Genomic DNA, 17,056 nt, shown 5'->3' with positions numbered 1-17,056 from the left:
AAAAGTTAAAAAGTTAAAAAGCTAAAAGGCCTGGGTAAAAAGATACGCCTTTGGACACTTTTTAAAAGCTACTAGAGATGGGGAGACTCTTATTCCCACGGGAAGCATGTTCCAAAGTTTCGGGGCGACAACAGAGAAGGCCCATCCCTGGGTGGCCAACAGACGACATGAAGGTAGCCACAGATGAGCCTCCCCTGATGTACACAGTGGACGATGGGGATCATGCAGAAGAAGACGCTCTCTTAAGTACCATGGGCCTAAGCTGTTTAGGGCTTTATAGGTTATAACCAGCACTTTGTATTTTGCCCGGAAACTTATTGGCAGCCAGTGCAACTCCTGTAATATAGGAGTAATATGGTATCTTCGACCTGTTGGCAGGTCAGCAGGCCATTGCAGGGGAAGGAAAATCAGAAACTTAATAGCTGTTTCCCCTTCCGGCTGCCCTGCCAGCTCTTTGACCTTGGAGAGCAGTCCCCAAAATAGACATTTAATAATAAATATATGCCCAGAATAGACATTTAACAATAAATATAAATAAATAAACAGAACCATGTCAATGCAAATTATATGTCCCTAATAAAACAGGATTGAAATTAAGAGTTTTCAAAATAATTGGTCTATATTAACTGTTGCATTGGTGCACATGTGATGTCAAACTATGAGTCTGTTCTCATGACCAGCTGCAGCAGGGCAGGAGCATGAAAACATAGGTTGCAAGGCTTGTGTGGAGCCTTAGAACCTGCTCCCACCCCTCTGCTCCAGCTCAGGGCTACTCTGGGAATTAACCCACACTCTAACCCAGGTTAAAGGGGAAAGCCCCATCTTACCATTGTCACCGCTATTGTGTGTGCAGTTGGGGCTGTGTGCTACAGCTCCCAGCTGCCCAACTTCTTGAAGATCACAGAGTGCCACTTAAAAGAGCAGCCAGGAAGCCGAGATCTGCAGCATTTCTGGGAGCAGCCTCGCTACCTCATGCACAATATATTGGGATCCCCAATGCTGTAAGCAATGCCACACCGTTCATGTGGCTGTGCGGTGCGGCGGAGCTCTAGCAACCGTCTGCTTGTGTGGGGGAGGCAGGTAGGCTCCTGCCTTCCCCTCAGCCACTGGGGATTTTGGTCCTATGCACAACCTCTATTCTTCAGAGTAGGAAAGAGGCAACAAGGGGAAATTTTTCTGGAGAGGGTAGGAGAGTGTAGTGTAGGAGAAGCCCACTTCCTGTCTCTTAAACATGGTTAAAAAGTCAGCAGCATTATGTCTGCGTGAGGACACCGTGTTCCTTCAGATGGTGGTTCAAGGAAACAAAAAATGATTTGTGTATTTCTTTTGTCATTTCAGCTCAGGAACTGATACTGTCTAAAAAAATCAGTGTTAATTCTGTGTTGAGGTTGCCAACTTTGAAGCCACATACTAATGTCTGTGTGTAAACAAGATAAGGGATATATAGTTTTAATGCCCAAGCATACTCAAGCCATGAATGTGAAGTTTCCTAATCGAGATATGAAATCTAGATTAAGTAATACTGGTTCTTTGCATTCCATCAGTAACATGGATTAGAATAAGTCCAGTCTTCTTTGAATTGAAGAGCTGCTCCATTAGTGGTCTTGATATGGGGGAGTGCAGCTCAAGTGGGAAGATTGCCAGAGAGTGTGCACTCCTGCCACAGGCCCATTTGATTTGCAGAAGAGCTGTGGCAGGAGAGGAAAGAGAGTAGGTGACTGCAATGTAAGTGGCTTTTGGCTTGTGCTGGAGTTGATCCAATTTGTCACAAATAGTTTTAAAGACTATGCTGGAGCTAGGAAAGCATGAAAGGATCTGTCTTCTCTTCCACCATTGCTTCTGCAAAGTATTGTCCAGTGGAGCAATGTGGTGCATTGAATAGTAGATCCCAGATGTTGCACCAGCTTTTGCCTGCTTTGATATATTGTTACCCCCAGTGCAGCTGAGCTGGTGAAGATGCATTAAGTGCTAGGTAGGGCCAACCATGCCCCAGGACCCTCACATGCCCACTGTAACTCACCCTGATTGCCTGCCTCTATAACATTCCTACACTCTTTCCCATCTTCCTCACAAGTACATTCACCTCACGAGATGCCCTTGCCTTAAGCTTGACGTTCCACAAACCTGTACCAAGTGGTAGAAGAAGGCATATCTCTTGCACAGCACTTCACTCTCACATCCAAATCTTATGGGGGAAGATAAACAGTAGTGAGAAAGGAACACAGCAAACAGTAGCACACGAACTAATCAGAACATGGACAAATACATGACATACAATAGTGTAGTGGGTTGTCCTTTTGCAAAAATTCAGTTAAGAGGTGGGCTAGCTGGGTACATGTTGTCCTGAGGCAAGATATTAATGTCCTGGCTACCTCTGCCCACCTCCCCACCCCCACCCCGTAGCTCATTCTTATGTCTCCCAACCATCACTTTCCTTTCTTGCCTTGTCTCAGTTGTTGCTAAAATTCCAGATTTGTTGAAAACCCCTGAAGAAAAATAAAGCATTCAAGATATAGCAGCAAATTTGCATTAGCAGTTTTGCCCGCAGAATATAGGTTTTCTTGATACACATTACATAATAGTGTAATAATTTATTTTTCTCCATTCCCTTCAAACCCAGTCCATATAACATGTTTGACATAATCAGCATTCCTTAGTATCTTCTTCCCTTGTATTATGTTTCATATAAAGGATCCATTGCTAATGGAGGTTCTGTTTCCCGGGGCTATGTCCCATTAGCAATTTCTCAGGGTTGGTGTTCTCCCCCCCCCCCCCACCGCCGAGGTTGGTTTTTTTGGGGGGGGCAATGAGGTGAATTTTCTACATGGAAAAGACTTAAACCCATCAACCATCCCTCAAAGAAGTCCCACAATTCAAGCTTAATGTAATATAGTGATCTAGCTTAATCTACCATGAAGTCCCTGAGTTATTAGGGTCACTTTTTATGTTACTTTTACTGTGTTTACTTCACACAGATAACCTCTGAGTAGGGAAACAGGTGTATGTTGTAATGTATGAAAGACAGTGCATCTCCCCTACACCCCCAATCATAGATCGGTCAGCAATAGCCTGATCTGCTACACTGGCTGTATGAATCATATTCCTGTGGTAGAAAAAAATCTTCCACACAACTTTGGCCCTATGAAACATCCGTCATCCCTGATCATTGGCCATTGTGGCTGAGCATGATGGGAGTTGTAGTCCAACACGAGCTGGATGGCCAAGGTTGTGTAGCCCTTCTCTACATACATTTTACAGTATACAAGTGTTTTCCATGATTTTTGTGTAAGGAAATGACAAAATGTGTAAACAAGCCCTTATCATTTCCTCCCTGGGGGATAATGCAGTTGAACAGAAAGATGCATCAAGGATGTTGTTGAAGAGGTATAGCTAGAGGAGAGGGGGCCTGTGTTCACCCCTCTTCTCAAAGGCCCTCAGAGGGAGGAAGATAATTAAGAAAATAAGGAGGGGTGGAGCTAGAGGCAGGGGGCTGGCTCAATCCATCCACTCAATTACTCCACTCAGTTCAACACTCCTGTGTTGAACCCATTCACTCAATTATAGCTACACTCCTGTTTTGGTGTGTAAAAGTTAAAAAAAGAGCAGTGAAAAAAAAGAAGCCAAGCTACAGAAACAACTGGCTTGATCCTGTTGTATTGGAGCTACAGATTTCCCCTTTGGCCCTAGCAAGAAGTTGGAATTCCTTATCCAAGGATAATTTCTTAGCATCCCTACACATTCCTATCTGTCCAACTAGGAAACATTAAAGACATGCTGATCTCCTTGATGGCTTGATGAAGCCCCAATTTGGGTTCTAAACTGCTTGATCCTCGGAAAGAGCAGCTGATTGTGGCTATTATGGCTTTGAGTCACAAAACTGCCGTCACTGAATCCCAACAAGTTCAGTAATAGGTGGTGCATGAACCATCAGTTCCTCATATTTATCCAGGAACAACTTCAACCGGGACAGATAAGAATCCTCATTATATGGCAATTTCTTCTCTTTCAAGTATTGGGAAACAATTGGTTTGATCTAAAAGAGAGAGGCAATATTAGCATAACATGGTATATTACTACAATTAGTAAAATTTACCATAGTTTAGGCAGCCACTGGGCCAAATTCAGACCAGCCCCCATTTGCCAGCTGCAGAGGCAAAAGAGGGATATGAATGAGGTTTCAGCAATCTGTGACAACACGACTTGACAGTCAGCTACTGTGAGGGATGGAATGAAGTTTGGGGCTTTAGCCCAGCCCCCTACTTTGTTCTCAAAGCAGCCTAAACTCCAGCAAAACTAGTTGCTGACTAGGGTTGCCATTTCTTCCATGGCAAGGAATGGAGTGCTCTGGATCTCACATGAGCTCTCTTCCTTAGTGATCAACCATGTGCCCTTCTTCTCATTTAGACAGATATGGATATCTCCACCCTCCCTGTTCAAAACAGCCACACCTCCACTCCCCCTCGCACCTTCAGACACATGTGATCGGAAAGTGCTGGAAAGAGATGATGCTCCACATGACAGTTGATGAGTGAGTGCCCAAAGCACCAGTCCAACAGAGGATTTCGAGGCAAGTTCAGAACTCCATGGGTCATCATGTGAATCCGTTTTGGTTTTTTATCAGCTGAGAACATTGGGAGGCCTATATGCTACAAAACAAACCCACAAAGAGTTACTCCTTCTCATTCTTCACTGGGAAGTCATGGAACTGGAATTCTGGAATAGAAAGGCAGCAACAGAATAACATCAAGTTCCTCATTTCCAGATCCTTTGCAGTTTCTATATCCCACTCTTTAGGAAAACACTAACCCAACAAAAGGGAACAGATGAAGATCTTTGAAAGAAATGCTGCTGTTATTCATGACCCAGCCAAAATGCTAGAAAATGTTATATGCAATTGCATATTTCGTGCAGCCCAATCCTATGTATGTTTTCTTGGAAGCAAATCTCATTGAATTCAATGGGATTTATTCCCTAGTAAATGTGCACAGGGTTGCAACCATAATGCACTATTTTGGAGAGACTTCTTGTATTTAATTTTTGAACTGTTCATTTTCCTGTGTAGGCTCTGCAAAATCCCCCTGCTCAATTTTTTTAACCTTTCAACAACTGGAAATCATGAAGCTTTTGCCAAATGTAGACTGTCTCCTACATTACAGGACATCTGAGCTAAGAAAACCTATTAATACATAATCAAAATCCTTGCTAGTCTAGAGTTTGTAGTTTTTACCTGGAAGATGTTAACATGGATGTAAGGATGGGCAAGGAGGGATCGGGTGACCAGCATGCAGCTGAGAGCGGACCACACAGTTTGAAACCCTGAGATATTACGCAGTAGCCAGTAATGGGAGTAGAGGCCAAGAAACATGCAGCAGACGGTCCGGATGGCTGTCTTCAGTTCAACTTCTTTGATCAAACCTTGGAAACAACAATCAGTGAATGGGGCAGTTGTCAAATCTGTCTACTAACCAATACTTCATAGGCAAGTTATCAACGTGGGAAAACATGTTATAGTAGGGCACACCGCACTCTGCAAGAATAGTGCAGCTTGAAGCAAGATGTCACTACTTCTCCCTTTAGCAGCCAGTTGAATTAACTGAAAGCAACAATGTCGACCATACTGGTTTAACACCTCCACTGAAGGCCAAACCAAATGTGTGAGATCAGTGATGAATGAGATCAGTAGTTGGATCCTCCAACATATTTTTTTTAAAAAACTCTGAAACAGGTGCAGGGGCTCCAAATTTGATCATAGCAGCAGCAATGGGAAAGGGCGTGTTTAACATACCTTTTCTTCAAGGGCTTTCCTTCTTCAAAGCTGCAATTAGCACTGTGAGAAGGGAATACAGGTTCAGCAGCTGTACTTGCATTCCCTCCCTCCTGTATGACTAATATCAGCTTTGGAGTCGGCAATTTAGATTGGAGCGATGGTACAGGAGAAAAGGACTAACCACCATCTGCAGGCATCACTGCTCTAATCAAATTCAAAGTCCCCTTCACTTTTAAAAACTTTTTTAAAAAAATAGGGATCCAGTCATGGATTTCCCACATCCCATGTGGTTTCATCCCAATAGATGATAAAATTCATTTTTAAAAAATTACTTATGGAATAGTTACAGAGGGGAATATGGGGAGATAGTCAGTAATTTAATGAGCATCCCTGACCACTAGATCTAAACTTCTGCCTTAAAAACTCCACAACAAGAAAACACAGCTCTTTTGTAAAAATAAATTATTGTTAAATGCTTTTCAATTGCATACACTGTTTCTGCAGAATTTGTGGAACATTTTAGCAGGATCAGTAGTGAAATGCCAACAGAAATGCAGACATGTAAAGTTAAAAGGGCTATGGGTGCATATGGAAAAGGGACAGTGAGCTATGTAGGATACAGACGTCCCAATATTTATTACAATCAACAGGAATTTTACTTCTAAGAGAAACTAGATAATCCTTGGTACTTTCCAGTTCTATTGTTCTGTGACTTAAAGAATAAATGCTCCGTACCGTAAATTATGATGACAGAACATACCTTAATGGATGAAGAGATAAACATCGCTCTTAACAGCATTTAGGTTCTTAAAATTACCAAGTAGTACACTGTGTTATCTAAATAAATAATAGTAAAATTAAAAAAAATCTGGAGGAGAGCAACATACCAATAGCCACTAAAGGAGTGATAATAGGTACAGCTATAGGTGCCATGAACATGTAGATATAGCTGTTCAGGAAAGGAAGTTTCCATGTACTAGAGTCCCCCAGACCAATGACATTTGTGTAACCATGGTGGATTTTCACGTGGTTGTAGGAGCCCTGTTCTGCCGTGAAAGCAGAGCAAACCTGGGGCAGAAAGAAAGGGGTGAATAAAGGAACATGTCTGGCACATATTTCTGCCCCATTCAGTATACATGCAGGACCTCCAAAAGTGAAAATATTAAAATACTTTACCTTAGGCTGTAATCCTAAATTTGACTGAAATCACTGAGACCTACCATCAGTTGGGTTTAGAACAGTATTCTTACTTTTCAAATCCTCAAACCACTTAATGCCTTGGATGATGTGAGCTGTAGTTCAGCAACATCTGGAGGCTCCCAGTTTGGGAACCACTGCCCTAAAAGGAAGATGTTTGCCAGTTTGTAGCACCCAAGGGCCAAACGACACATTACATGCAAAGATGCTCCTGTTTGAAGAGGAAAAGGCATACCAGGCAGAGGCAATCAGGAGTAAAGAACAGCAAGAGGAAAGGAGTGCTTCACCCTTTTACTGTCTACTGTTTCTCTGCTCCAAACTGCCCTCTAAGTGGCTTTTCCTATCACATGTTTTCACATATGTTTTTTGGAAATATGTATTTAAACCCTGCAGGAAAGAAAGCCGCTGTTAAGCCCTGAATGATGTCTATGTGATGCTAATAAGTGCCTTAACAGTGCATCCACACCTGGCCGGTTTGGAAGTAGAATACAGATGGTCAGAGAAATCTTTCGTGCACTTTTAGGAGCATGTGAGATTGTATTTTGACTGCAAGTATCCTCACCTGCTCCAACTTTTATATACAGAAGTGCTCTGGAATTGTGTCAACTGATGAGTTTCCCAAATGAACCTGTAGTCTGAGATCTGACAGATGGTTGTTGTTTTTTTAACATTCATTCCCTCTCAATACACATTATGTTACACTTGTACAAGCATCATCTGCTCAGTTCTCTGCATCAAATATCTATTTTCCAAGAAGTACTTTCCATTGGAGTTGATGCTAGGGGTGTGCAAGAATCAAATTCTGAGATTTGATTTGAGGTAAAATAGAATTGCAGAACCATTGAATTGATTTGTCAAAAACAGCTGGTTTGGCAGGCTATCTTGATGAATCATCCTTGAATCAGCCAAATTGATTTTGACCAGTCCTTTGAGGTGGACAGATGCTCTAAGTCCAGAGCGGAGGGCTGATTTACCCACTAACCCTAATTGATAGACTAGCTCTCTCTGGAAAACAGTGCCATACTGAGGCCGATTTTCCCAGCAAAATGGGCCTCAAAACTGCATTCGAATCATCCAAATAAATTCAGGTCGAATAAGGGATGATTGAACCCGAATCGGGCCCTCTATTTTGAGGGCAATTTGATTAGAGGTCAAATCAGGGAATTGCCCATAATTCGTCACAAATCAATTTGAGGTTGAATCAAATTGCAGATGCAATTGGCCTCTTTTTTGTTTCTCCTTCTCAGGACCAGAGAATGATAACAATTCTTTGCTTCCTTTGCCATTTTCAAACATAGAACAGAACAAACAAACATTTGAAAACATTTCTCACATCTTTGGAATGCTGCTTACTTAGCAGAAGATACATTACAGTTGATCAGGCTCTTGATTAGAGCCATCAGCTTAGATTTTTGCTTTCATTAAATTTCTGTTGTGCATGTTAAGGCTTCTTAACTCTATCTATCTGTCTATCTATCTATCCATCCATTGGTTTTTAAATTTAGTTTTCTTGTTTCCTATCCAATACACGATGAACCAATAATATAAGGAAAACAGAAAATGGGGGAGCAAGAAGGAGTATTGAGAATCAAATACATTTCATACAGGAATTGCAGACAGAAGAACTCAGTGGTGTTCAGACGGTAAGGAAGATAGATCCAGTCAGCAGGATTGAATGGGGCAGGTCATGCGTGCATGCATCCATTTGCATATATGATTTCCAAATATTAGCATAAGTGTCCAGCTTCTGAAACTAGCAATACATTATTCATTCAAATAATGCCAGGGAAGATAGATTATCACTTTATTGGCAAATTAACAGATAGGATTTGTTCTTCCAGTTCTGCAAAAACACACATGGCAACCTGTAGGGAGGTTCTCGATATCTGTTGTCTGTGCCTGAGAGAAATATTCTATGGTATAAGGAGGTAACCCAAAAGGACTGTCCTATCAGTAACACTAAGGTCCATTTCTAATGCTAAACGAATGCACGAAACAACCTCTAGCCAAAGTTTGCTGAAAACATGACAGGGCTAACTTAGACACAGACACCACAATTATTACAGAGTCCAATGTGGAGGTGTCCAGAAACTCCTCTTATGTGGTTAGGCTGGATCAGTTTCAGTTTGTAACTCCTGATTATGTGGATAAGCTGCTTGAAACTGTGAGGCCTACCACCTGTTCTCTTGACCCTTGTCCAACATGACTTATACTATCTGGTAGGGTGTGTGTGTGTTATTGTAGAAGGCCTAGCAGAGATTATAAATGCTTATCTGAGGGAGGGCAGGATGCCTTCCTGTCTGAAAGGAAAGGAAAGGAAAGGAAAGGAAAGATTGTGCTGTCAAGTTGGTGTTGATTCCTGGTGACCACAGAGCCATGTGGTTTTCTTTGTAGAATACAGGAGGGGTTTACCATTGCCATATCCCATGCAGTGTGAGATGAAGCCTTTCAGCACCTTTCTATATCGCTGCTGCCTGAAATAGGAGTTCCCCACATTCTGGGAAACACACCAGAGGCAATTATTAGAGCCCTTTTGAAGAAGCCTGCATTGGATCCCTCAGAGTTAAGCAACAATAGGCCTGTCTCCAACCTTCCATGGTTGGGCAAGATAATTGAGAGGGTGGTGGCATCCCAGCTCCAGGCAGTCTTGGAGGAAACTGATTATATAGACTCATTTCAAACTGGTTTTTGGGCAGGCTATGGCATGGAGACTGCCTTGGTCAGCCTGATGATAATCTCCAATAGGGAATTGACAGAGGGAGTTTGGCTCGGTTGGTCTTTTGGGATAGCTCAGTGGCTTTCGATACTATTGACCATAGTATCCTTCTGGAGCATCTGAGGGGGTTGGGAGTGGGAGGCACTGCCCTGCAGTGGTTCCGCTCCTACCTCCTGGGCAGATCCCAGATGGTATCCCTTGGAGACTGTTGCTCTTCAAAACGTGAACTTTTATATGATGTCCCCCTGGGCTCCATACCGTCTCCAATGCTTTTTAACATCTACATGAAGCTGCTGGGAGAGATCATCAGGAAATTTAGTGCAGGGTATCAGTATACCGATGGCACCCATATCTATTTCTCCATGTCAACATCATCAGGAAATAGCATAACCTCCCTAAATGCCTGCCTGGGGGCAGTGATGGGCTGAATGAGGGATACCAAAATGAGACTGAATCAAAATCTGTGGTCGCTAGGAGAACAGGATTCGACAGGCACACTTATTGTGCTGGGTCAGAGCTTAGGGGACAATGTTGATTTGTTAGTTGTGAATGGGGTCACATTTCCCCAAAAGGAACTGGTACATAGTTTGGGAGTGCTTCTGTCTCAAGCTGACGCAGTGGCCAGAGGTGCTTTCTATTAGCTTCGGCGGATACACCAGATGCGTCTGTTTCAAGTGATCATCAGGGGAAGTCTGGTTGCAGTTGCCATCAACTAGGTTTGTGGAGACTCAAAACTGGGCCTTTTCTAGGGTTATCCTGGGACTTTGGGATGCAATTCCTAACAAAATTAAAGCTTCCCCTTCTCTGAATGTTTTTAAGAAGGATCTGAAAACATACCTGTTTAGTCAGGCTTTTAGTTTATAGTTTTTAAAGTTTTATGTTGTTAGATTTTTTTAAATCGGTATTTTAAATTGTTTAAATTGTGTCAATGTTTTTAATCCTTGTGTTTTTTAGATTGTGAACCATCCAGAGACTTCCGTGTGGGGCGGTATAAAAATGTATTAAACAAACAAATTTCTGTACTGCAGCAGTTGGGAGTTTTGGATCTACAAATATGAAGTTTGCGCCTCAGCCGCTATCCATCCCTTTGAGCATGTCATTTCCTTCATTAAACAGTATTTTTAATGTCTGTTTAACTACTAACTTTTACATGCTAGGTTCATTTGGGCAGAGACCAATTAGAATTTTAAAAATAGGTATCTATTTCCTGAGCATGCACTTTTCCATGTATTCACCCATCTCCTCCAATATACAACTACTTCTGAATCCCTCCACCAAAGTTACTGGGTTACTGGGTGTGATGGTCTGCTGTCTGTGTACATCTTAAAAAAATATTGTTCATTATCTGATCAAAGAACAGTTGAGAGAAGCATATATGGACAGGAAATGTATACAAAGGTCCACCAGGGTCAAAGCAACACAAAACAAAACAATAAGGACTGTAACAAAGTGACCAGCTTGCAGACAAGCAACTCACAAATCAGTCTTGCAGGTGGGATTAAGAAGCAAATCACTCCTTGTGTTTTGTTATTGTTGTTGATTTCTCAGGGTACCCTTACCCTGTTATGCATGAAGGAAGAATACAGGAGTGCAGGCACATCTTAGAGACGTTGCTACATTTGAGATTAAACTGGATGTTGTGTTCGTTTCTGGCGAAAAGAACCAATTGCAGATCAAACTGGCAGCTCTGAAACAAGTCCAGACTGGGGACAGGTCTCTGAAGAGCTATTTAGACCTTGGCTCCTAGAAGTGATCATTGCTCACAGACCTCAGACTCTTCTGCAGTCTAGGCAGCATGACTTAGGCCTTTCCAGTGCTTTCCACTTCCTATAATTCCCCAGAGGTAGAAGGGACAGCTGCAAAGACCCACTTCACACTATGAAAGCTGCAGGCTTTGTGGAAGTTGTTCATGCTGCTATGAATGTGTGGAGCACCTTAGCTCTTCCTAATTTATATAATGTTTGTACACCATACAGTCATGGGAGTATAAACAACCTCTGGGTCTTCTAATCATCCCCTCCACCATCAGTAAATAAGTGGGAGGGGAGGAACAAGAAGACCCAGTTTGTATCATGGAGACTGGCAGCCCTGGTGCTAAGTAGTAGGGTGTATTTCAGACATTCAAAATACTCTATCATTCATCTGAATTATGAATCCAGACCTAGTCCAGAGGTCTTGGCAGAAAACCAGGTCTGCCTGACCTATTTCAGAGTCAGAGAGTTTGCTCATAAGAAACTCTCTGATGTGGTACAACACTGAAGAAAGCAAGATGCTTTGATTTGCATGCTGTGGTCTACAAAGTGTTTATGTGCAGGCTCGGATTGGTCCAGAGGGCAACAGGGCATATTCCCGGTACACCCCATCCATGGGGCACCCCTGTGCCTCGCTGTACTCGGCAGCAGTGAATATTCCCACCCTTAATTACCCATTCTGCGCAAAACACGGTGCCCTCCCCACATACATTCCACCGCCCTCTCAGTGCCCCTGGTCTGGCCCTGTTTATGTGGTCTATACACAGGAGTTCTTTATAGTTCTTAAAGGACTATAGTTCTGGGCCTTTCCCCCTCACACTAGCCATTTTGGAGGCCACTGTGCAGGCGCAATGGGCCTCTGTGTGGCCTGGGTTATGACCCAGCCACGCAGGGGCCCATTGCACATGCGTGGCAGCCTCCAAAATGGCCACCGAAACAGGGGAAAGGCCTGGAAAGGGCCGAAGAGCGCCCAAACTGGGCAATTTTCACCACAAGGAAGGCTGGTGTGGACACTCCCACCTGTGGTCTTGGAGAAGGGGGTAAGTACTAACAGTCCCCCCCCCCCAAATTGACTCACGAATCCCTCAAATGGCCAGCGGGGTTCAGTCCAGGGTCGGACCAAACGGGGTGGTTTGGTTCTACCCCAAACTGTCTAACTGAACCCGTTCGATGTCGAACACATTCAACATCAAACCTGTTTGCACATCCCTAACTCCCATCCCCTCAGGTTTTAGGGAGGTCTCCCCTGCCTGCCACATTATTGGTAAAGGGGAATCCTCACTGGATCCTCCTTTACCAGTAGAGCTCTGAACTGGCTCAAACAGGTTCAGTGGTTGAACTGGTCTGGGCCTGGTCTGGTTCAACCATGCCAAAACCAAGCTGAGCCAGTTTTGTAAGCCTGTACTATGAACACTTTGGAAACACCCTTGCATGATTTTACAGATATGCTGTATGAAAGAAACAACATTTCTTCCAATCCACTGGAATAGGGTTTGTCAGCTTTCCATTTTGTGCATTCAAGATGAATCTTTCACACAACAAAACTCTGGCTCACTTGTTTTCTCACTCATGAATAGAAGCTTCTGGAAACACACCTCAATAAAGAATACGGCCCATAATTTCCCCCATGACTTGGACTCCACAAGAGTTCTGTGGCTGGCCAGGTGGCTCCCCTTCACCGTTATCGTGTGATGAGCTATGCCCAGGATAATTAGGCCCAACAGGAAAGGGAAGAGACTGTCTGATCGCAGAAGTATGAACCCTAAGGATGGAAAAGAAACATTTAGGACATTACCTTTTTCCAAACATCAAAGCACAATCAAATAATTAAACAGGATGTGTCTCCTATCCTGTTCCACGGTATGATAGTGATGAGGGCCTTAGAGTTATTTGTTTTCTGTACAAAGCTAAAAGGGAGACTGAACTTCCTCTAAGAGAGTCAAATAGAATCAGAATACGGTGTAACTGAGGAACATCTATTCTTTGGAATTGGAGTTTTATTGCTTTGAAATAAGGGCTGTGCACTTGTGTAATTTTTGCATAGGCATGGATAAGTCTAATTATGAGAGACAAAGCTGTTGCAATCCAGGGTCTCTTTCCCTCTCCTCCTTTGAAACATTTAGTTGATCACAACACACAATGATATGGTTGTGTTGTGCATTACCAGGCCCCACATACTTGGCTGTCATTGGCAGGGTGGGGCAATGTGCACTGACTCCTGCTGTCCATTGAGTTCAACTAAACATTAAAAGGGGAGAAGGGGAAAGACATGCAGAGGCCGCAACTCCATATGAAGCCTAGTTAGAGCCTCAAGCACACTCAGCCACATCTATACAAAACAAACCCAGATGGTTGAAACAACCCAGGACAGTTATGAAGCAGAATAACCCCCTGACTTCAGTCTTGTTGAATAATATGAAGCTAGAGCCTAAAAATGAAATGTCTAAAGAAAACAATTGCTTTACCTTTTTTGTATGCCACCCCATTCAATGTCCCACTGTGAACTAGGATTCTCTTTGCTAGGCCTTTGACTTCCATGTGGCGAGAATACAGAACTTCTGGGTTCCTCCTGTACATGAGGCATGGGACTTCCTGTATATACTACTGCACATACTGTTAACTATTATTGTACATACTAGTAGTAATATGTACAGGATATTTTATCCAGTTTGGGCCCAACCCTTATGAAATATGATGCAATGGTTTTAGCTTAAGTTGTCTACATGTAGAAATGAGATCAGGGATAAGTTCAGACCTACATCCACCTCCCTCTTTGCAAGTTCATCTGTCGAGCGAAACCTGTTCACAGCCATGGTGCAGTAATAGTCTATGATGTAAAAAGATGTCATGTGACACGACAGCAAGGTGTTTGCATCATCAGTTCTTGCTAACTTGCCACTGCAATGTTACAGGGCAATATCTCAACATCTCCCCCACTTTTTAAAAGCCATTTGTGCATCATCATACATTATTTGCCAAACATCATTTATATGGAACAGGATTAGCATAATATAACTGGGGTAATATATGAATAATATATACAAAGTCTCATAATTTGTCAAGCAAAGTTTACAATCTAATTAAGACCCTGTGGGAAATTCTTGCATAGCTGGGGAATAACTAAAAGACCATGATATTTCCATTTCTACGGAAACAATACACACAGTTAAACAATACCACTTCTCCAGTGCTGTTGAATTACTATGTGCATTATTAACACACGAAGAACCAAGTTTCCTGCTCACACATCAAATAGTTAAACGGAACATCTCAAATACATTGACCAGGTGACATACTTTGGTACTTCCCATCTGAGTGTTGGGGGTTCTGACAATCCTAATTTGTTTTTGGTTTTTAGTTTTTATTTTATTTTATTTTATTTTAATTTTCCGGATTATTTTATGCCTGCTTTATTTATCATATTTGTAACCTGTCCTTCCAAATTCAAGGCATCCATTCAAGGCATCCCATTTTATCTTCTGGTGTAGGTTAGGATGAGAGAAAATGACTGGCTGAAGGTGTCACCAAGTTAGTTTCACGGCTAAGAGGAACTATTGTTCCTTAATACAGTTTGCCACATTCCCATTATAGTTGGCCTTTGGAGACCTCCTCTGCTCATGTGCAGAGGCATTCTTACCCCTGAACTTCAGGGCCAAGGTCCAGGGCCTCCACACCCCTTGGGGGGTCCTCAAATAATCTTGTCCTGGGTGGTGTGATTTGTGTCCTCAAGAACCTACATGTTAAAAAATGATGCTTAACTTGCAGCAGGGGGTGGGGGGCTCCCAAGGCCTTTCGGTCCAGGCTCCAAAATTCCCTAGGTGCACCTCTGCTCATGTGAGCCAGCAATGAAGACCCCATTATCAGGTACTGATTGTAATAGCATCACTACAGTACTGTATTGATTGGATCAACATTTTGCATTATGGGCACATCAGGGACTATGTGACCATTTCGCCAAAGGGAAATTGTTGCCCTCATTGCTTAACATACCAACACAACAATAAGACTCGCCATGGTGGCGTCAAACAAAAGTTCAATTGCATCTAGCCATCTCTTAGTAGTCAGGCAGATGCCCCAGGGAAGCTGGGCAAAGTACACTTGCTTGGTGCTAAGCCACCAGCATCTTCATCAGGCACGGCTATCAAATTTTTACTTTCTGCAGCCATAAACTTAATGCAATACTTAAGATCAATAAGCTACAAGGCTTAATGCAGAGTGAGAAACTACTCAGGAATCAAGAGGGTCACCTTCCATCCCACAAATTTAACAGGAATCCTAGGCATTCTCCTTACCTACTGGTAGGGCGAGAAAATTCAAAGCAATAATGGTGTCATCAATGCCATGCCTCTCACACCAACTGCTGCTCTTCACCACATTCTGTACCATCTCAGAGAGTTCCCTCATCAGGGTTTCCTCATATCTCCTCTCTGCAGTCAGCCATACATCCTTCTTTATGGGTCTTTTAAATATGCCCATCTCTTCTTCTGGGAATGTGGGACTTCCATCTTTGCCTAAAACTGTATCATCTAGGGTGGGCCATGGGTCTTGTTCTTTGGCAGTTTCCTTCTGCTCCTCTTCGTCAGCAGGACCTTCTCTTCTGAAACCATTTGGCTGTGGCTGTAGCTTGGCACCTGCACTCTCTTGGCTTGGGGTGTCCCCGTGCCCTAGCATCTCACCTCCATCCTGGAAACTATGTCCCTCTGTCTGTACCACTTCATGCCTGAAAGGTGAGGCTTCCTGTTCTTGCAGCAGTTCTATGCCGGCACCTCCTGCCCCCTGGGGTAGCTTTGCTTTCCTTTTTTCTGGATGACATTCCTGGTTCTTCTTCATCAGCATCTCCCCCTCCTCCTGCCATGGCTCCATCTCTCTGCAGAGCACAGGACACTACAGAGAGTGAGCCAGTGTCCTGATGCTCCTGCAGGATCAAATAACAAACAAAGCTGTCCCAGGAAGGGCAGAGACAGCTGAGAGAAATGTAGGTGGCTTTCTTGGCAGAATAGTCACAGTGTGCAGTCAGAAACGCTCACTGGGCTGCAAGCTCAGCTCTAGCTCTGAGAAACTGGCCCAAGTCCCATCCCTAGGCTCTGCCCCTTTATCGCTCTCTCCTTTGCCTGCTTCCTCCATTCCTGTGCAGCCGTGTCTCTTGCCCTTGGCTCTCCCTGTCATTAAGAACAGCTTGTGCAGGCAGGAACTGTGCTGCTGCTCTCGCCCCACAGCCGGAGGACATGGGAAGGGCAGCAGTGATGTAAAAAGAAGCACTGAGCTTTGCTGGAGGCACAGAGAGCAAGCGAGACAGAGCGAGAAAGTGCAGGAGACTGCAGGGAGACCCATGTCCGCAACATCCTCGTGTTAAAGGGCATTCCCAGAATTAAAGCAAAACAGTCTCACAGCTCTCTCTATGCTTTCTCAAACGTGACTGGCCAAATACTTTAAAGGATGTTCCGAGCTCTGCCTACTAACAGATATCAAACAAAGGTAGATTTGTGAATGAGGGGCAAAGGGTCATAATGGGGAAAGGAGGTTATTATGAATCAGGGTACTGTTGGATTATGTTTCTATATACAGCAGTACCTTCATTACTCATACCTTACAGTCTAGATACACTGTGCCTTCTTTCCTAATTCA

At 43.3% G+C, this 17,056-nt stretch overlaps 1 protein-coding gene across 8 annotated transcripts in view; it reads right to left on the bottom strand.

Moving 5' to 3' along the window:
* Positions 1-3,638: 3,638 nt before the first annotated feature.
* The window catches only part of FADS6 (fatty acid desaturase 6), a 29,630-nt gene continuing 16,212 nt past the window's right edge, over positions 3,639-17,056 (bottom strand). For 5 of the 8 annotated variants that reach the window (XM_053303167.1, XM_053303169.1, XM_053303166.1 and 2 more), the window contains 6 exons: positions 15,724-16,346; positions 13,027-13,193; positions 6,655-6,835; positions 5,228-5,415; positions 4,467-4,646; positions 3,639-4,033 (listed from right to left, as the gene is read on the bottom strand). In XM_053303167.1, the coding sequence (XP_053159142.1) occupies positions 3,884-4,033; positions 4,467-4,646; positions 5,228-5,415; positions 6,655-6,835; positions 13,027-13,193; positions 15,724-16,294 (1,437 nt within the window). In that variant the 5' untranslated portion in view covers positions 16,295-16,346 and the 3' untranslated portion in view covers positions 3,639-3,883. The remainder of the gene's footprint in view (positions 4,034-4,466; positions 4,647-5,227; positions 5,416-6,654; positions 6,836-13,026; positions 13,194-15,723; positions 16,347-17,056) is intronic. The other 3 variants (XM_053303168.1, XM_053303171.1, XM_053303165.1) reach the window with 1 other exon arrangement.

Source organism: Hemicordylus capensis, chromosome 2 (assembly GCF_027244095.1).
Source record: "Hemicordylus capensis ecotype Gifberg chromosome 2, rHemCap1.1.pri, whole genome shotgun sequence".
Taxonomy (NCBI): domain Eukaryota; kingdom Metazoa; phylum Chordata; class Lepidosauria; order Squamata; family Cordylidae; genus Hemicordylus; species Hemicordylus capensis.
Note: the sequence above shows the minus strand (reverse complement) of the source record. Positions and strands in the feature narration are given on the sequence as shown.